Here is a 17,270-nt window from a genome sequence, read left to right as displayed (position 1 = left end):
CCCTGTATGAGTATGTTTTTGTTTTTTGTTTGTATTTTTTACATATAGAAGTACTTGATGTAAAGTGCTGATATGATAATGCTGCCTGAAAAAATAATAAAAAAGATAATTACAAAAAAAGAAACTGCAGTAGAGTAGTACATCCATGGAGCCTTTGGGTGGGGGATCATAAGGGTCTACATGTAAAGACTTTATAACACTGAAGTCACCAGCTGACTTCAACATTAATCACACCAGGGTGTTATGACTAGAAATCATATATAGTTTGTAGATGTTAGATTTGTCTGTTATTTTAACCAATTTTCCTCCCTGACTTTTGCATCATTACATTGTTGTATATATTAAGAACAGGACACACAAGCAAAGATTTATTGTTTTATCGAAGTTTATGTTTAATCAGAGTTTAGTAGAATGAGATTTAAAATGAGTAAACCCAGATTTTAAATTGAACTCCACATAATTAAAAAATAATCTCAGTATAATAAATCCAAGTTTATTAATGTAAACTGATTTTAGTAGTGTAGACAATATGGAGATAGTTGCGACTCAAAGTGAAAATACACTGATAAATATTTAAGTTGGATAAGTATGTCTGATTCTAGGATGTGTAGAAATACATCCTTAGCAAAACATTACATGATTTCTACATGATGACAAAATTGAAGCTGCATTTCAATGCCATTTTTGACAATTAATCCATTCTTGATGTTCAGACTCTGAGCAGTTTCTGTGATAAACCAGTATTATCAGAAAAATCCACCTACTGGCTCTTGTAACTTTGATCAAGAGAGTTGATTATTTTGCTAAATCAAAGTGGAAAAGGCCTTCATGAGGACTAAGCAGTTCAGAAAATGGATGAAAAACTGGAAAAGGCATCTGTTTTAAAAATTAAACCTCCTTAAGTGTAAGTTTTAAGATAATAATGGGGTGTCAAATATATTTAAAATTCGTATGAATAATTGATATGGAAGGCAAAGCTAACCTTAGGTGTTATCTTAATTTTACATAGGTTTATATATATATATTTTAAACTCTTTATTTATGAAAGTTTTTTGGTTTTTTTTACAGATTCAAAAACAAAAAACAAAACAAACAGGTCATGAGGTTACAAAGGGATTACAAAGATCACACTGCTTAGACAAACACAACTTTTTCACTTAAAGGTTTACAAGGTTTGTCTCACAGATTATGTAAACATGGCATTTTTCCCAAAGTTCTTCATCCAGTTCTTTCTTAAGTCATATTGTGTTGGTCATCTGTAAATGGATAGGTTTAAAGTTTTGATCATCATAATTTCATTTTAAGTCCTGATTTAATCTGAAATTCATCTTTGTTGGATCCACGTATAAATCTGTATTTTTTTCTCTTCTTTCTCTTTCCTCTTTGTCTTCTCTCAGGACGAACCAGCAGATACAGACCAAAGCCATGGCCCTGCTCATGGCTCTACTACAGACAGCTGGGGATTCAGATAGACAGGTGCTGCTGCTCTCTCATTTTCAGAAATGCCATTTTCTCCTCAGAGCTGTTCACACATGCAGATACATGTGGGGATTTTGTCTACTGAGTGGATTTCTTCAACATCTGTCACTCTGAATCAGTCTGAATTATGATTTCAAGCCTCTGAACTCTTTAATGTGCATTGATTGGAATCTGCGGAACGCTTATACTTGGTGATGTGCAAGAAGCAGGTCATCATTGCGCATGTTCTTAGACAGAATCCCACAGACTCTGCTTCTTTCAGACGGCTGAAATTGACCCATGTATCTCTGTCTGGGCATCTCAGCTTCTCTGCACACAGTCGTGGCTTTATCTCCTCCCGTTTTGTTCCTGCTCCTCTCTTATTGTACGCAAACAGTTCCCTCATTCATCCCTTTTTTTTCTCGCACTCTCTTTGTTGTTCACACAGACACACACACACTTCCTCAGTTTTACAGTAGGTCAATAAATCCACCCTTCTTATCAGTCTGACTAAACCAAGAGCAAAGTAAAACTGAACAAAATGAGGTTGGGTTAGAGATTTATGCACCACTTCACCCCAAGTCCCACCCACTAAGCTGTCACTGACACTGTATTGCCACCCCATGATAGAAACATGTCATTACACCTTTAACATGCTGTGTCTTCTCTTTTCAGGAGATGTTTGAATTTCTGAATAAGAAGAATCTCCGTCAGTATATCTATAAAGTAAATAATCTTTTTGTTTTAAATGTCCATTTCACATAGTTTTCCACATGTTGATTGTGTATTCTGTCCTAATAAAACTGCGTATTTGTTGCAGAACATCATCCATAGTTCTGGTTCAGTCCAGGATGAGATGGCCCACTACCTCTATGTCCTCCAGTCAGTAACGTTGAACCACCTGGAGCCTCGGATGAAGACACCTCTGGACTGCTACAGCCAGGTGAGCGATGACGAAATCAAAACACAAGTAATAATAATAATAATAATAATACATCAGTTTTATATAGTGCTTTTCTAAGTACTCAAAGATGCTTTACAATAAACAGCCAAGGGACGAACACACATCAGTCATGGCTGCATATTTCTCTGACTTGTCATACCTGCACTAGGGATGTAAGAAAATATCGGTTCTGCAATATATCGCAATATTTAATTTCACAATACTGTATCGATATTAAAAAGTACTGTATGGATATGTTTAGGTATTTATTCAAATGCAGATGTTGTGGAGGTTTATTTTTATTTTTTGTTTAGATTTTATTTATTATTATTGAACACTCTTGTATTAAATAAAGTTTGTTCCTTTGTTGGGATTGCACAAAAATAATGTTATGATGTTAGTTATGAACTAATAGAATATGAACATTTGAACAGGATCTTAAACTGTAATGTATGTAAAACATAATGTAAGTTTTAACACAGGAACATTTTGTGATACAGCATTAAATCCTGTTGTGATCGAATAAAAATGTGTTTTCTGGTATACTTCAGTTCTTCAAGGAAATAACCATTTAAAAATAGATACAAACAAAACAAAAAATTGCTTTTTCAACAGTATCATGATATATCGTATTGTGATCTTAGTATTGTGATTTGTATCGTATTGCCAGATTCTTGCCAATACACACCCCCTAACCTGCACGCATCAATTTAGCAGAATTCTGAACTGAAACCCTTTTGATATGTCCAAGATGACAACTAAAATGTTTGTCCCTCTGTGTCTTATTTTTATTTCAGGAGCAGAGAGACATCCTCCATGGTTTGCGGCAGGCAGCGTTTGAGACGGAGAGCGAGAACAGTTTAAGTCACGAGAGACGCCGCTCGCTCTGCGCCAAAGAGTTTAAGAAATTGGGCTTCTCTGTAAGTGAAGGCTGTCAGAACATGTTTAGTCATATCTCCTCTTAGCATCAACATTTTACCTAATAATACTACTTTTATTTTCATTTTTGTGTGATAGAGAGCTATATTATTTTGGATAATTTCTTTTCAGAACAATAGTAACCCTGGTCAGGACCTGGTGCGAACACCTCCTGGTCTATTGGCTTTGGACACCATGTTTTATTTCGCAGCACGCTATCCTGATGCATATAGCAGGGTGAGTTGTATCTGTTTTTCAGTACTTTGTGGGGTACAACAGCTGTTAAAGGACCTCACCTGGGTGTATATTTCAAGAAAATGGCTACAAACCACGTGTATTTTCCATTATTTGAGTCAACCCCCAAACCATGCAACCATATTGTAGGTTTTGTAATATTTTCTAAACCTTCAAATCTGATCAGTACATGCACCTGAAAAGTATGTTGTTTGCCCTTATAAAACCACACAGTATTAATAATCATGGGGTAATTTAAAGGATGGAGTTACACCTTCAAAAATAAAAGAGCAGATTATTTAATTCATTGTGGAATTGCTGTTAATCTGAGCTGTGCAGTTTACAGAGTTAACCTTGCAAAATCGTGGGTCCTTTAGAACAGTTTTTATAGTGGGGTATTCATATTAAGTATTCAGTGCTACACTTGTGTGTGCCTTTCCAAATGATGTCCAATCAACTGAATTTACCCGAGATGGACTCCAGTGAAGTTGTGAAAACAGGATGCACCTGAGCTCAATTTTCAGTGTAATTGTAAACACTGTGAATACTTATGTGTGTTATATTTTGGTTATTTATTTTTAATACATTTGAAAGTTTCTACCAAACTTTTTTCACTTTGTCATTATGAGGTATTGTGTGTGGAATTTTGAGGTGAAAAATGAAATTAAGCTATTTTGGAATAAGGCAGTAACACAAAAAAAAAAAAAAAGGTGTAGTGCCGTGAATACTTTCCAGATGCGCTGTATGTTAGTACTATGACTTGAGTCTTCACCATATGACCAGCTAAACCTCCATTTATCTGTGTTCGTCTGTCAGTTTGTGCTGGAGAACAGCAGTCGAGAAGACAAACACGAGTGTCCGTTTGCCAGGAGCAGCATCCAGCTCACACTCATCCTGTGTGAAATCCTTCGAATCGGAGAGCCCCGTACGTCGACCGCCCATGTCTTTAACGAACAGCCACAAAATCTGAGAGTATTTGATTTTTTTTTTGTTACTTTTTTCCTTCATCTCCTCATGTGTCTTTATTTATTAACAGCCTCAGAGACTGGATCCAACTACCACCCCATCTTCTTCAGCCAGGATCGGCTGATGGAGGAGCTTTTCTGTGTCTGCATTCAGCTGCTCAACAAAACCTGGAAAGAGATGAGAGCCACGCAGGAGGACTTTGACAAGGTACTGTGGTTTAGCATAGCATAGCATGGCTTACTTCATAGTTCTGGGCACCTCAGTGGTAGAACAAGCTGTAACAGGAGAACTTCTTCCGGCTTTCCTTACTATGTCATATGGAAATTTAAACCCAACAACTATGACACAATATAAAGGATTGGACATAAAAGGAAAGTAGTATAAAAAACAAAACAAACAAAAAAAAAAAAGATTTTGGACATCTTTAAAATGTTACACAACCTGAAATATTTGAGGAAAAATCTTGTGTTTCAAAAGGTGTGGCTACATGAGACAGACGAAAACAAATGCAAAAGTAAAAAAAGAAACAAAACTAAATTCTTGATAGTTTCAACATGGATGTGTTTCATTACCTTGCTGAAACATCTATGTGGGTTTGGAGAATGGAACAATACTTTGCAGAGTTCAATGACTTAATGGTCATTCTTAATGCAATATATCACAAATGCATGGGGTGTCCAAAAACTTTTTTCCCACCACTGGACCATATAATAAACCCACTGACAACAAAATCTGCAGCACATTGGCACATTTACAGCATAAAAAGTTACAGTATTGTTGTACATTTTTGTTAAATGATCAGTCCAGAACTGCAATTTATAGCTCAAATACCAATTTCAGTCCTTTTATTTATCTTACTTATCTTTACCCTCTATTTATCTTTATTTGTTTGACAATATTTGTAGGTGTTAAAATAAAGAAAAGGATTGTTTAAAGACAGCTATAAGTATGTTAAATTTATGAAAATGCTATTTAGACAAACCAACAAATGTTTAACAAAAGGGCAAACTTCTCCAGAGACACAGAGGTCAGGTTAAATAAGGGTTTTCATTTGTGTAAATAGCATCATGGTGATTTTGTCTGGGTTCTTTCTTATGCTAACTGTTCCCGACCAGCCCCCACAGACGGACTTCATCCTCCGTCTGTGAACACATTTTGATCTTACAACCACAGGATAGTACTTACACGGTGGTAATGGGTTGACTAAGACTTTAGCAGCAGGGACTTGTCTGGGAGAAATATTGAGAATCCAGCCTTCCCAAAAGACTGGGAGGGCTGGGGCTTTTGTTTCCGAGCCACATTTCAGCACCACACACACACACAGCCGTCTGTCATCGACAAAGCCATCTCCTGATAGTTATAAAACTCAGCGACCCTTTGACCTTTTTTTTAGGAGCGGGCCAGTGTCCTGAGCGCCAGGACAGCAGACCAGCCTTTTGTTTTTACCCACGGCCCCCTACCCAGGGTGCTCCGGGGCAAGGACAAAGGGGCATTAGGTGGACAAAGAGAAGCGTGGTGGGCGGCAGAAACTGAGGGAGAAGGAAAGTAGGAAAACAAAGTGCCTGGAGCATCAGCAGTAATTACAAAACAACAGAGGGGGAACGTAAAACCACTGGAAACAATACGAGGGAGAGACGCGAGGGTTGAACTTAAAGGAGGGCAGCGGGAGAGGAAAAGACGGTGGGGAGAATATGTGATATTGCAAATGTGCTTTATGAGAGAAAAAGATGTACAAACACACAGCCAACCTTTATCAAACCATTCCCTGATTGTTCTGAATGCTGCTGCCGGATGGTGTGTTTGCATAGCTCTCTGCACCTTCTCTGGTAACGGTCACCCTATGCGCGCACACACACACACCTACACACACATATACAGCATACATCCATGTGCTGCGGGGTTTTTGGCAGCCGCCACTCAGCGCTCCCATTGGCTCATTGAGCTGAATGACACAGGGGCTGGACCGACGGGGGTGTGCATGTGTGTGACACTATCAGGGTGTCTGTTTACAAAACACCCACAGGCCGGCACCTCTCCTGTCATGTAGGTGATCTCTGTGTCTGTCCCTCACTTTCACTGCCCGTCATTTTTTGGACATCTTTAAAGGAGGATAGGTGCGACTTGAAGTCAGGATTAAAATATTTACTTATCCACCCCCCCTACAAAGGAGGAAACATGGAGGTAAGGTTGTTTTGCTTTGTGTGCTGCTTTTAGTTTGATCTGTTCTGATTGTTTTGGGAATTCGATATCAGTCATTCTTGTGATATTCCAGGTGTATGTCCTGATTTTGTTTTCACCTGTGTGTGTGTGTGGTTAAAAGTTGCCCCAACAACTGAGAAAACTCACCACCATGTGAAGTGGCTGTGTTAGCGTTGTGTAATGTGAAAGCAGCTGGACAGAGAGGTTATTTTGGCTCAGGGGGTTTGGACAGGGAGTCAACAGTGTGAAACTCTAGTGGCTTGTTTTGTGTCGCTGCATGTTCACACAATATTGAATGACAGTGTGGATTTTGACGTCTATACCTCGACTGTTGCCTGACGTTGTCGTCCTCCGTGGTCTGAATCTGTTAAAAAGCTGTGTGTGATGGTAGCAAGTCATACTTTTAACACTTAAAGTTGTATTTTATGGGACGTATCTTTATTTGTGTTAACACATCACCACATAATTCTGCTTGTTTGTATGTGAACTGTTGGTTATCCAATAAACTGTTGTTGCGTGCAGCTGTTAAAACCATATAACTGTGTGGAAAGATGATTTGTAACTGCGCTGATCTGTATTGAGCGGGTCAAGTTACACTTCAGTCACTGATTGTTCACAATATGTCAAACTGGGTGTGAACAGGAATGATCTAGGTCAGCAGTGTGTGTCAGACGCAGCAGCAGGACAAATAGTGCTGAAGTGGGCTCGATCTCGTCACACTATGGATTTTTATATAGATTTTCGACCATTTACAACTGCAGGGTGAATACTAAGGGAAGCTATAGATTTTACATTCAAGCACACAGTTGGACACTTTTTTTTTTTTTTTTTTTTTTTTTGTTAAGGGTTGCCTAGGTCACCCTCTGTCCCTCTACATGAGCATCACATAAACTAGTCAGGCAGAAAACACACTAAAGTCATGCCACAGGGTTGATTGTCTGCAGATATGAGTTATATTTATAATAAGCAGCTTGGTTATCGTTGGTTGTACAGATTCTGTATGAGGTTGAAACGTTTCAGATAAGGAGTGCACTAGGCATTAATGGGAGGAAGGGGAGGGGGGGGATTTACTTAAAGGACTTTGTGAAGCAGGAAGGACCAGCCTCTTCAAGTTTAAATGAATAATAGTTATAGGCGGGAAGTGATATGAATGGATCAGAGCCAAGGGGAGGGGTTAGAAACAGAGAAATGACTGAAACGGATGAGAGAAGAAAAGATGGTATACTTCCTGACCGCACATTCAATATGCTGTATACAAACCGTCAAACAGAGAAGCAGGTGTTGCTGTAATTTAGTATGTGGGAGAGGATTTAAATTTTTTTTTTTTTTTGTACGTGTTCTGTTTTTTGTGCGCCAGCAGTGAATTGCGTTTGATGAACATTAAGACATTTTTTTTTTCTTTCTATTTAACTTTTGTCATGTAATTTATCACCATTGATCATAATATTACCCTCTGTATTTTGCATTTTTTTGGTTATTGAGGGTTATTACACCAAATACAGAAAAAACTCTCAGAAAAAATGACTTTTTCAGTAAAATATGTCATTGAGTGAACATAAACTAAGTGTCCATCCTTTGTCATTGATCCAACTCCATGGGTTTTCCTAGTGAATCAATGTTGTAGAAGATGACGGTGTTTCCATGGTAACTACGGAGCTTCTGAATGTCCAAATAGGTCGTATCAGATGATCGTGAAAAGATGACAAACTGCATTTACATGAATTATTAACACGTATGGATAGAATTAGTGGATCAGTAAGTATTGAACAGTTTAAATCAGTAGATAATTTTGGTCACTGATGTATATTTGTGTCTTTATGGGTTAAAATAAACATTTGTTCCGCCAACTGTACCGGTTATTGTCATATTCCCTCTAAATCTCGTAGTCTATTTGTGAAAAGCCAGTTCAGATCAGTCAGCTCGGAAACTCTGGTGATCATATTAGAGAAATGAACTCAAGATAACCCAAAGTGACAACAGAACGCAGCTACTATACACAACTTGGCGCAGTATGTAACGCGTGTCTCCGCCTCCTTCTGTCCAGGTGATGCAGGTGGTGAGGGAGCAGATCACCAGGACGCTGTCCAGTAAACCAACATCCCTGGAGCTCTTCAAGAACAAAGTCAATGCTCTGAACTACAGCGAGATCCTCAAACTGCGGCAGACGGAACGGCTGCATCAGGAAGAGACTCTCGCTCCGCCTGTACTGTGAGTAACAACATACACCTCATCACTTTTATCAGACATGCAATACTTTGTAAAAAAAAAAAAAAAAAAAAAAAAGTGAGGATAACAGCTGGATGTTTGTGGAGCGGTGAGGTTATTGGACGTGTACATAAGCTTTGAACAGATTTCCTCTTCGCCTTTCCTTTTATAGCAGGTGGCATTAAAGGGGTCGTATTTTGCTAAACCCACTTTTATTAGTCTGTGGTTCATTTATTTGTGTATTTGGACCCTAATAGTTCAAAAAGTTTGAATTTGGACCCTCCAGGTGTTGCAAAGCTATCTTTATATTCATTTTGGCAAAAATCAAGTGGATTTCTACAATCTGTTTTAATTCCTGCTTAATTTGTTATGTCTATAACTAGTTACGTCATGACATTTGCACATATAAGGTCAAGACTTCTAACATTTCTCCGAGTACGCCATGATTGTTTATCAGCAGCAGCGGTTGTAGTAAAAACTGAAAATATGTCCAAACTTCGAGCAAATTACCTAAAATGTTCAGTTGTTGGTTGTATTAATAATAATAATAATAATAATAATCTTTATTTGTATAGTACCTTTCATACAGAAATTGTAGCCCAAAGTGCTTCACATTGATTGAAAAAAATACAATATTAAAATACATTAAGATTTGATTAGAAATACAATAAAATAAAAATAAATATAAAAACAGCGCACATTAAAATATTTGATTATGCATAGAATTTTTGAAGTGCAAGAAATAAGATGAAATTTGAGAGAAATACAATAAAATAAAAATAAAAGCAGCGCACATTAGAATTTTTGAAGTGCAAGAAATAAGATGAAATTTGAAATACAATAAAATAAAAAATAAAAACAGAAATACAATAAAATAAAATAAAAATTTAAAAAAACGCACATTCCTGGTTCATGAATTGTGACCCCATTTTTATCTCCTTTCAAAGGCTAATGAGAATAAAAATGTTTTTAATTTGGTTTTAAATATATTCAGTGAACTGGCTTCTCTAATGTCTTGGAATTGTATTCCATAACTTTGGTGCATAGTTAGTAAAGGCTCCGTCCCCTATTTTCTTTGTAATATTTCTGGGAGTCGCTAGTAACCCTGCGTTTGATGACCTCAGTGTTCTAGTTTGTACATAATTGATCAGTGAGTTTGCAATGTAACTTGGTCCGGTTCCATTTAGAGCTTTATACGTGAGGAGTAGTATCTTAAAATCAATTCTGTAGGTTACCGGTAGCCAGTGCAGGGAAACCAACACTGGAGTAATGTGCTCTCTCTTCTTGGTTTTGGTTAATAACCTAGCTGCAGAGTTCTGAATCAGCTGAAGTCTGTCTGTGGTGCTTTTTGGGAGACCTGTAAGGAGTGCATTACAGTAGTCCAGTCTGCTGGAGATAAAAGCATGGACCAGTTTTTCAGCATCCTTTCGATTTATAATATTTATTATTATATATTTATAATGAACACAAGTGGCTCAACGGGACAGCGCAGCACAGCCAACAACCCGCAGGGGGCAGGGCGTGAAGTGGCTCATGTGCATTTAAAGGGCCAGCGCTCAAAACAACCTTTCTGTTGTCATTACTCAGAAATAGGGTTGAGGATGGACCTGTGGAGTTGAATTAATGAAGAATTCAGACCCAAACATAGCATTTTCAGTTTACGTAGACCACAGGGAAATGGTTTAAAATGCAGAATTCCATTTAAAAAAGCAAAATATCACTCCTTTAAGGTGTTTTATCGTCCTTGCAAAGTTTTAATGTGGACCAGAGATATTATAACCATTACTAAAAAGTCAGGAACGGACAAAACAAAGCAGACTCTTAAGATGGCTTTCACATTTTATTCGGCAATTTCACCTCTAGATATGTTACTGTTGCTGCATACTGTGAAACTTTGTACATATTAAGAATTTATTTTATTTAAAAAAAAATTTTTTGCATATTTTTGTGGTAGTTTTTATTCTACCCTACTTACCGTTTATATATTCTATTTTATTCTGTATCTTTCTTATGCTACAAACCAAGACTTGGGTAACTATATTTCGTTCTATCATGTACCATTGATCAAATGACACTAAAACTGAGTCTGAGCTATTACTATATATTACACACTGAATCTTAAAATGTCCTTCAAGTGCATATAAGGTTTGTACATACAGTCGTGGAAAAAATTATTAGACCACCCTTGTTTTCTTAAATTTTTTGTTCATTTTAATGCCTGGTACATTTAAAGGTACATTTGTTTGGACAAATATGATAACAAAAATAGCTCATAAGAGTTTGATTTCAGAGCTGATATCTATCCATTTTCCATGTTTTCTTGATAATAACCAAAATCACTTCAGTTCTTACATCAATATCTATGGCATTGTACTGACAAAAACAGTTGTTTTAGGCATTCCGTGTTTTCTTTTCTGTCTGTTTTAGTCACATGATACACACAGGAGTTAGTACTTGATTTGCATAACCATTGTTTTTGATGACTTTTGATGGTCTAATAATTTTTTCCGTGACTGTATATTGTTGTTTAAGTTAAACTTTTATAGTAGCTCCAATGTTTAGGAATACAAGAACAGTTTGCTCCTGCAGAAAAAAAAAAAAAAAAAATCGATGTGTAAAGCCCAACCCGATCAGCTGCCTTATTGATATATCTATCGTGGAACTAGCTGTCAGTGGAATCTAATACAGAATTAATGCATTTTCTTCCCAGTGAGCTCAAAGAGCGCCTGAAGCCTGAGCTGTTAGAGTTGATCCGTCAGCAGAGGTTGAACAGACTCTGTCAGGGAACCATGTTCAGGCAGATCAGCAGCCGACGCAGACAAGGTGATATATAAACACCCACAGACAGTGAAAAACATGTACTCTGCTTTGATTTTCTAACCTTTGAAAGTGACTCCTTCGGCAGATAAACTGTGGTACTGTCGCTTGTCACCTAATCACAAAATGCTTCACTACGGCGACGTGGAGGAAGACATGGAAAACCCACCGATCGAAACACTGCAAAAGCAGAGTGAGTGGAAGCCAATTTTTATTCATTAGAAACAGCATGTCTTATGTCTGTATTATTTATTTTCCTTGTCCTGCTTCAGTTCCAGTAGCAGATATCAAAGGTTTGCTGACAGGGAAAGACTGTCCTCATATGAAGGAAAACAAAGGCAAACAGACTAAGGTCAGCATCATCACATCACCACATCCATGCCACATTAAGTTTCAAAACACACATATTTATATTGAAATATATACTGTCTCTGTCCTGCAGGAAGTGTTGGACCTGGCGTTTAGTATCACATACGATGTCGAGGAGTACAGCCTGAACTTCATCGCCCCCTCGAGAACTGACGTGAGTCTCATTACTTTTTGTTTGCCTGCATTTTCAATTCAAAACACTTGCACTATATCAGTAGAATAAAGGCTTATTTATACTCTACATACACACATAACTGTCTTTAAGGCCCATTTATGCTCAGCGTTAAATACACATACAGTTGCGGAAAAAATTATTAGACCACCCTTGTTTTCTTCAATTTCTCGTTTATTTTAATACCTGGTACAACTAAAGGTACATTTGTTTGGACAAATATGATAACAACAAAAATAGCTCATAGTAGTTTAATTTCAGAGCTGATATCTATCCATTTTCCATGGTTTTCTTCATAATAACTAAAATCACTTCAGTTCTTAAATCAATAGCTATGGCATTGTACTGACAAAAACAGTGCTTTTAGGCATTCAGTGTTTTCTTTTCTGTCTGTTTTAGTCACATGATACACATTTGTACTTGCATAACCATTGTTTTTGCTGACTTTTGATGGTCTAATAATTTTTTCAGTGACTGTACATATATGGATGGAGCGTTCTGTCCGTTCTCTGGGTTCATTATGTGCATGTTTCTGTTCGTCTTGTGGTTGCGTTTGCGAATCCACACAGAGAGTACGGAGCAGTACCTCCAGAACTCGTGTGGGCAGTGTTGTGATTTGAAGAGAATAAGCTCCAGAGGTGGCAGAACTTTTCAAAGAGCGACTGTGAGAGTTGGTGAAAAACTACTTTAATGTTTACGATAACTGTACTTATCAATATCAACATTAGTAGTACCTCCTGTTGTCACCATGTTTATTATTGACTTTCTTCTCAAAAAAAAAAAAAAAAAAAAAAAAATTCTGCTCTTCCTCATAGTATTTGGCTGGTATGTTAATTTAGATTAGCGCCCTCTGGTGGATATGTAAAAGATAAATGGACCTCTATACTTCAATGTGTCCATTGTGTTGGAATGAGTGTTTGGCAGTCAATCCAGCGGAGGGTGCCGCTCTGCACTAACATTCACCAAATACTAAGAGGAGTAGAATTTTGAGGAGATGAAGGAAGGCAGTGGGCTCTATGCACAACCCCACTACTTCCTGAACTTCAGCCGGGTCCTTTATTTCCTGTCTTTCATTATTGGACACACAGATTAATCCAGGTGTGCCTAATCAATCAGTTGTCCCGTCAAGTAGCAGACACACCTGGATTAATCAGTGTGTCCAATAATGAAAGACAGGAAATAAAGGACCCGCCTGAAGTTCAGGAAGTAGTGGGGTTGTCCATAGAGCCCATTGCTACAAACACTGTGATAACAGAGGAGGTTTTACTAATGTTGGTACTGAGAATGTTGGTAGTTTTATGACAACTCACACAGTCGCATTTCGAAAACTTCTGCCATTTCTAGAAATCTCAGCACTGCCCCTGTGATTCCCAGCAGTATTACTCCATTTGGGTACACATGTGCAAGATCACAGAAATATACTCGTAACACAGAATAGATAGACTGCTCTGCCCATATGTGTATTTAACATTGAGCATAAACACACCTTTAGCCTGATTCTTTGCAGCCGTGTTGCATCTATACAAGAGAAATCATATGTAGTACATGTATACAGGAAAAATAAATGTAGTTGTCAACTACTGTTACTATTACTATTACAATGTTGGCGTCAGATAAAACAGGTGAGGTTGTTCTTGTGTCCGTGATCCCACTTCTAGATCATGGCAGACTACAGGTGTGGCTACATAAGATATGCTCAAGCAGGGATGTTTTCAGTGAAAGTAATTTAGAAAGGAAAATGAACAAGGGCAGAAAGCAGGACAATTTCTAAATGTAATCTCGTGTTGTTTCACTTACTATACTAGAAAATGTGTGCACACTTTGTTTTATACTATAAAATAGTATTTATGACAGAAGAATTTCTTATTTACTGTATTTGTTGAGGATTCTATTGTGTAGCCTACTCTAAGAGCTATCAAATGTTTTCTGTTATATTGAAATGTGACAATAACTGCAAAAACAGAGGAAACTCAAGAAAAAAATACAGTCGCGGAAAAAACTGATAGACCACCTCTTGTTTTCTTCAGTTTCTTGTTCATTTTAATGCCTGGTATAACTAAAGGTACATTTGTTTGGACAAATATAATGATAACAACAAAAATAGCTCATAAGAGTTTAATTTCAGAGCTGATATCTATCCATTTTCCATGGTTTTCTTGATAATAACCAAAATCACTTCAGTTCTTACATCAATATCGATGGCATTGTACTGCCAAAAACAGTGCTTTTAGGCATTCCATGTTTTCTTTTCTGTCTGTTTTAGTCACATGATACACACAGGAGTTAGTACTTGATTGCATAACCATTGTTTTTGTTTACTTTTGATGGTCTAATAATTTTTTCCACAACTGTTCATTTTCTAGTGTTTCGAGTTGTTTGTGTTTTGTAGGTCACAATAAATTGAGTGACAGTCCCATGGTAGCTGGCATAAATGATAGGTCAGGTAACACTTTCAGGTGACGTAGTGCTTTAAATACATTTTGGACCGAAGGTTAACTGATCTGCCCAGAGGAAAACGATTGTAAAAACACCCCAAGATAATGATTTACTAACCAGTAATATCTGCAGTCGTCTTCATTTCTCTTACCTGTGTGAATTCACATGTGTCTTGAGCACTTGAATGATATATTTACTTCCTCCCGCCGTCTCTGTCAGTTTTGCCTCTGGACAGATGGCCTGAGCGTCCTCCTGGGTCGGGAAATGAGCAGCGAGTCCATGCGCAGCGAACTGGAGATCCTCCTATCGATGGAAATTAAGCTCCGCCTCCTGGACCTGGAGAACGTTCCTATACCTGACAGCGCTCCGGTCGTTCCCAAACCACCCAGCAACTACAACTTCTGCTACGACTTCAGCCAGACTGAGCAGTAGAGTGTGTGCATATGCTGGAGAGTGTGTGTGCATGTGTATATAGTATGTATGTGAGTGTGTGTGTGTATGTATGTGATGAGATCTGACCTGTGCATCCCTGCACTTATTTCTATAGCACAGTTTTATAATCACAACAATATTTTTCTTATGTGGACTCATCTACTTCCAAGTGAAAAAACAACAAACAGGATCAAAACTGTGGACAGTGACGCCGTCTGTAAAACTACAACAGTGGCGTTTGGTGTGAACTGACACTAATCGGGTACTGACTGTATGTCGTCGTCTGTGAAAGCTTCAGTCCAGCTCTACCTTCTGTTGTTCTTCAGCTCTTCTCACCGTGTCCAGCTGTCTGGAGATTTCAACACAGCTCCAAGCACAACAGAGACTAAACTCATAAAATACATCACCAACCACTCAAGTAACGGTACTTTAATCTTTTTATAATCACCTCTATATGCATTTTGGATATCTCTAAATCTATGTAAGTTAAGTGGAATATTCCTGTGTGCCACATTTGAGGCTTTAGGTGCCTCAAAAGGCTGGTGTTGCTCATTTTTGTTTAATTCTTTTTTTTTTTCCCCTTGACTAGAACAAAATGCTACATCAATATGGAATCTGCGGTACACACTAGTCTCAGTCCCATAAGAGAATAGCAGTATATTATAAAATATTCTGCCTAAACATATACTATGTACTAGCCCTTTTTGTACGAATCCCATAATGTTGGAATAGAACTGCTCCCTCCTAAAGGTCTGTGTGACTTATCTTTTGGTAGTGATACAGATCTGCAGTAGGTACCAAACTGACTGACGTTAACTGTACTTTTACTATAATTAACTAAACTTGTAACTAGTTGTATGTCCTGCCCGATCAGCAATCCCTACCTGAAAAACATTAACTGAGCTTAAGTTATTTTATAAAAAGGTACTTAAAAGGTCCAATGTGGAAGATTTAGGAGATTTAAGAGGTTTTTAAATGCAGAAATGGAATTTAATATTCAAATTATATCGTCATTAGTTTATAAATTACATGAAAATAAGAACTGTGTTATAGGAGGTTGGTTCCAGTGTTATGGTACATTACTGTCACCTACTATGAGTGTGAACCAGAGTTAATACCCCTTAAATAAAGAGAACAGGCAAAATGTACACTGATTCTAATGAGGGACCTCTCCTTTTTTATGGTGGCACAGCAGAGGGTGTTCAGTTGTTCGGTTACAACCCTTTAAACATGTTCCAGTGTGTTATGCTCTCACCTTGACCATGTCTTCAAAGCAGCTGGTCTAGAACAGACCCAGGTCTACATCTACACCTGACTTCGCTCTGCACTGTATTCCTTTTCCTGACACCAGTCCTCTGTGATCACACTCTGAATCCTGCACATTGGGAAAACTTCATACAAATAAACAGTTTGATTTATACTGAAAAAAAACAAAAAAAACAAAAAAAAAACAAGCATGTGTGTTTTGTCCATAGCAGATGAAGCCAAAGTTAAGTTTATTTATAAAATCAACATTTTATACTTGATTCTCCATTCCGGTTTGTCCTCTGTAATACAGTGTACATCGGTATAAACTTATTTTACAGCGCACATGTTAAGGAGTATTATGCAATAAGACAATAGTTTACTGTACTGTCAGTGATAGTCCTTATGAGTCTTTAGTTTGACACTGTACTGTGATAATAATGGCCCAGGTTTTCTTTCAAAAGGAATAACACCTTTTCTTAGAATGTGGTTTCAGGTTTGTTAAAATTTGACATTTACAACATACTACATACTTACTTTTAATTCCACAATTTGATGCAATCAACTGCAGCATATAAAGGCAAGCTTTAAATATCTTAATATATTAATATTACCCTATTTTCAAAAATTGTAAAATCACCACCTTTCATCGGTCTAAACTCAGTATGTGACACCCATTTCAATTCAGTCCACTGTGATCAGTCTATTAAAGTCACTTTGGTTTAAAACTATTACTACAATATTAAATAGGGGTTGACACAATATCTTATGAAACAGTCTCTTCAATCTTTCTTCTTAATTTTTAGTTATCACTGTATTTACCAGGAGGGTAATACGGAAGAGGATTAGGGCCACTGGGGAAAAAAAAAAAAAACT

The 17,270-nt window shown here is 37.4% G+C and overlaps 1 protein-coding gene across 1 annotated transcript in view; it reads left to right on the top strand.

Moving 5' to 3' along the window:
- The window catches only part of elmo3 (engulfment and cell motility 3), a 34,392-nt gene extending 17,138 nt beyond the window's left edge, over positions 1–17,254 (top strand). The window contains exons 9-21 of the mRNA XM_030137266.1: positions 1,398–1,476; positions 2,134–2,184; positions 2,279–2,401; positions 3,199–3,321; positions 3,452–3,556; positions 4,370–4,478; positions 4,590–4,726; positions 8,763–8,926; positions 11,634–11,746; positions 11,829–11,933; positions 12,013–12,092; positions 12,183–12,263; positions 14,937–17,254. Coding sequence (XP_029993126.1) covers positions 1,398–1,476; positions 2,134–2,184; positions 2,279–2,401; positions 3,199–3,321; positions 3,452–3,556; positions 4,370–4,478; positions 4,590–4,726; positions 8,763–8,926; positions 11,634–11,746; positions 11,829–11,933; positions 12,013–12,092; positions 12,183–12,263; positions 14,937–15,149 — 1,483 coding nt within the window. The 3' untranslated portion in view covers positions 15,150–17,254. The remainder of the gene's footprint in view (positions 1–1,397; positions 1,477–2,133; positions 2,185–2,278; positions 2,402–3,198; positions 3,322–3,451; positions 3,557–4,369; positions 4,479–4,589; positions 4,727–8,762; positions 8,927–11,633; positions 11,747–11,828; positions 11,934–12,012; positions 12,093–12,182; positions 12,264–14,936) is intronic.
- The last annotated feature ends 16 nt before the right edge of the window (positions 17,255–17,270 follow it).

Source organism: Sphaeramia orbicularis, chromosome 6, assembly GCF_902148855.1.
Source record: "Sphaeramia orbicularis chromosome 6, fSphaOr1.1, whole genome shotgun sequence".
NCBI classification, from domain to species: domain Eukaryota; kingdom Metazoa; phylum Chordata; class Actinopteri; order Kurtiformes; family Apogonidae; genus Sphaeramia; species Sphaeramia orbicularis.
Note: the sequence above shows the minus strand (reverse complement) of the source record. Positions and strands in the feature narration are given on the sequence as shown.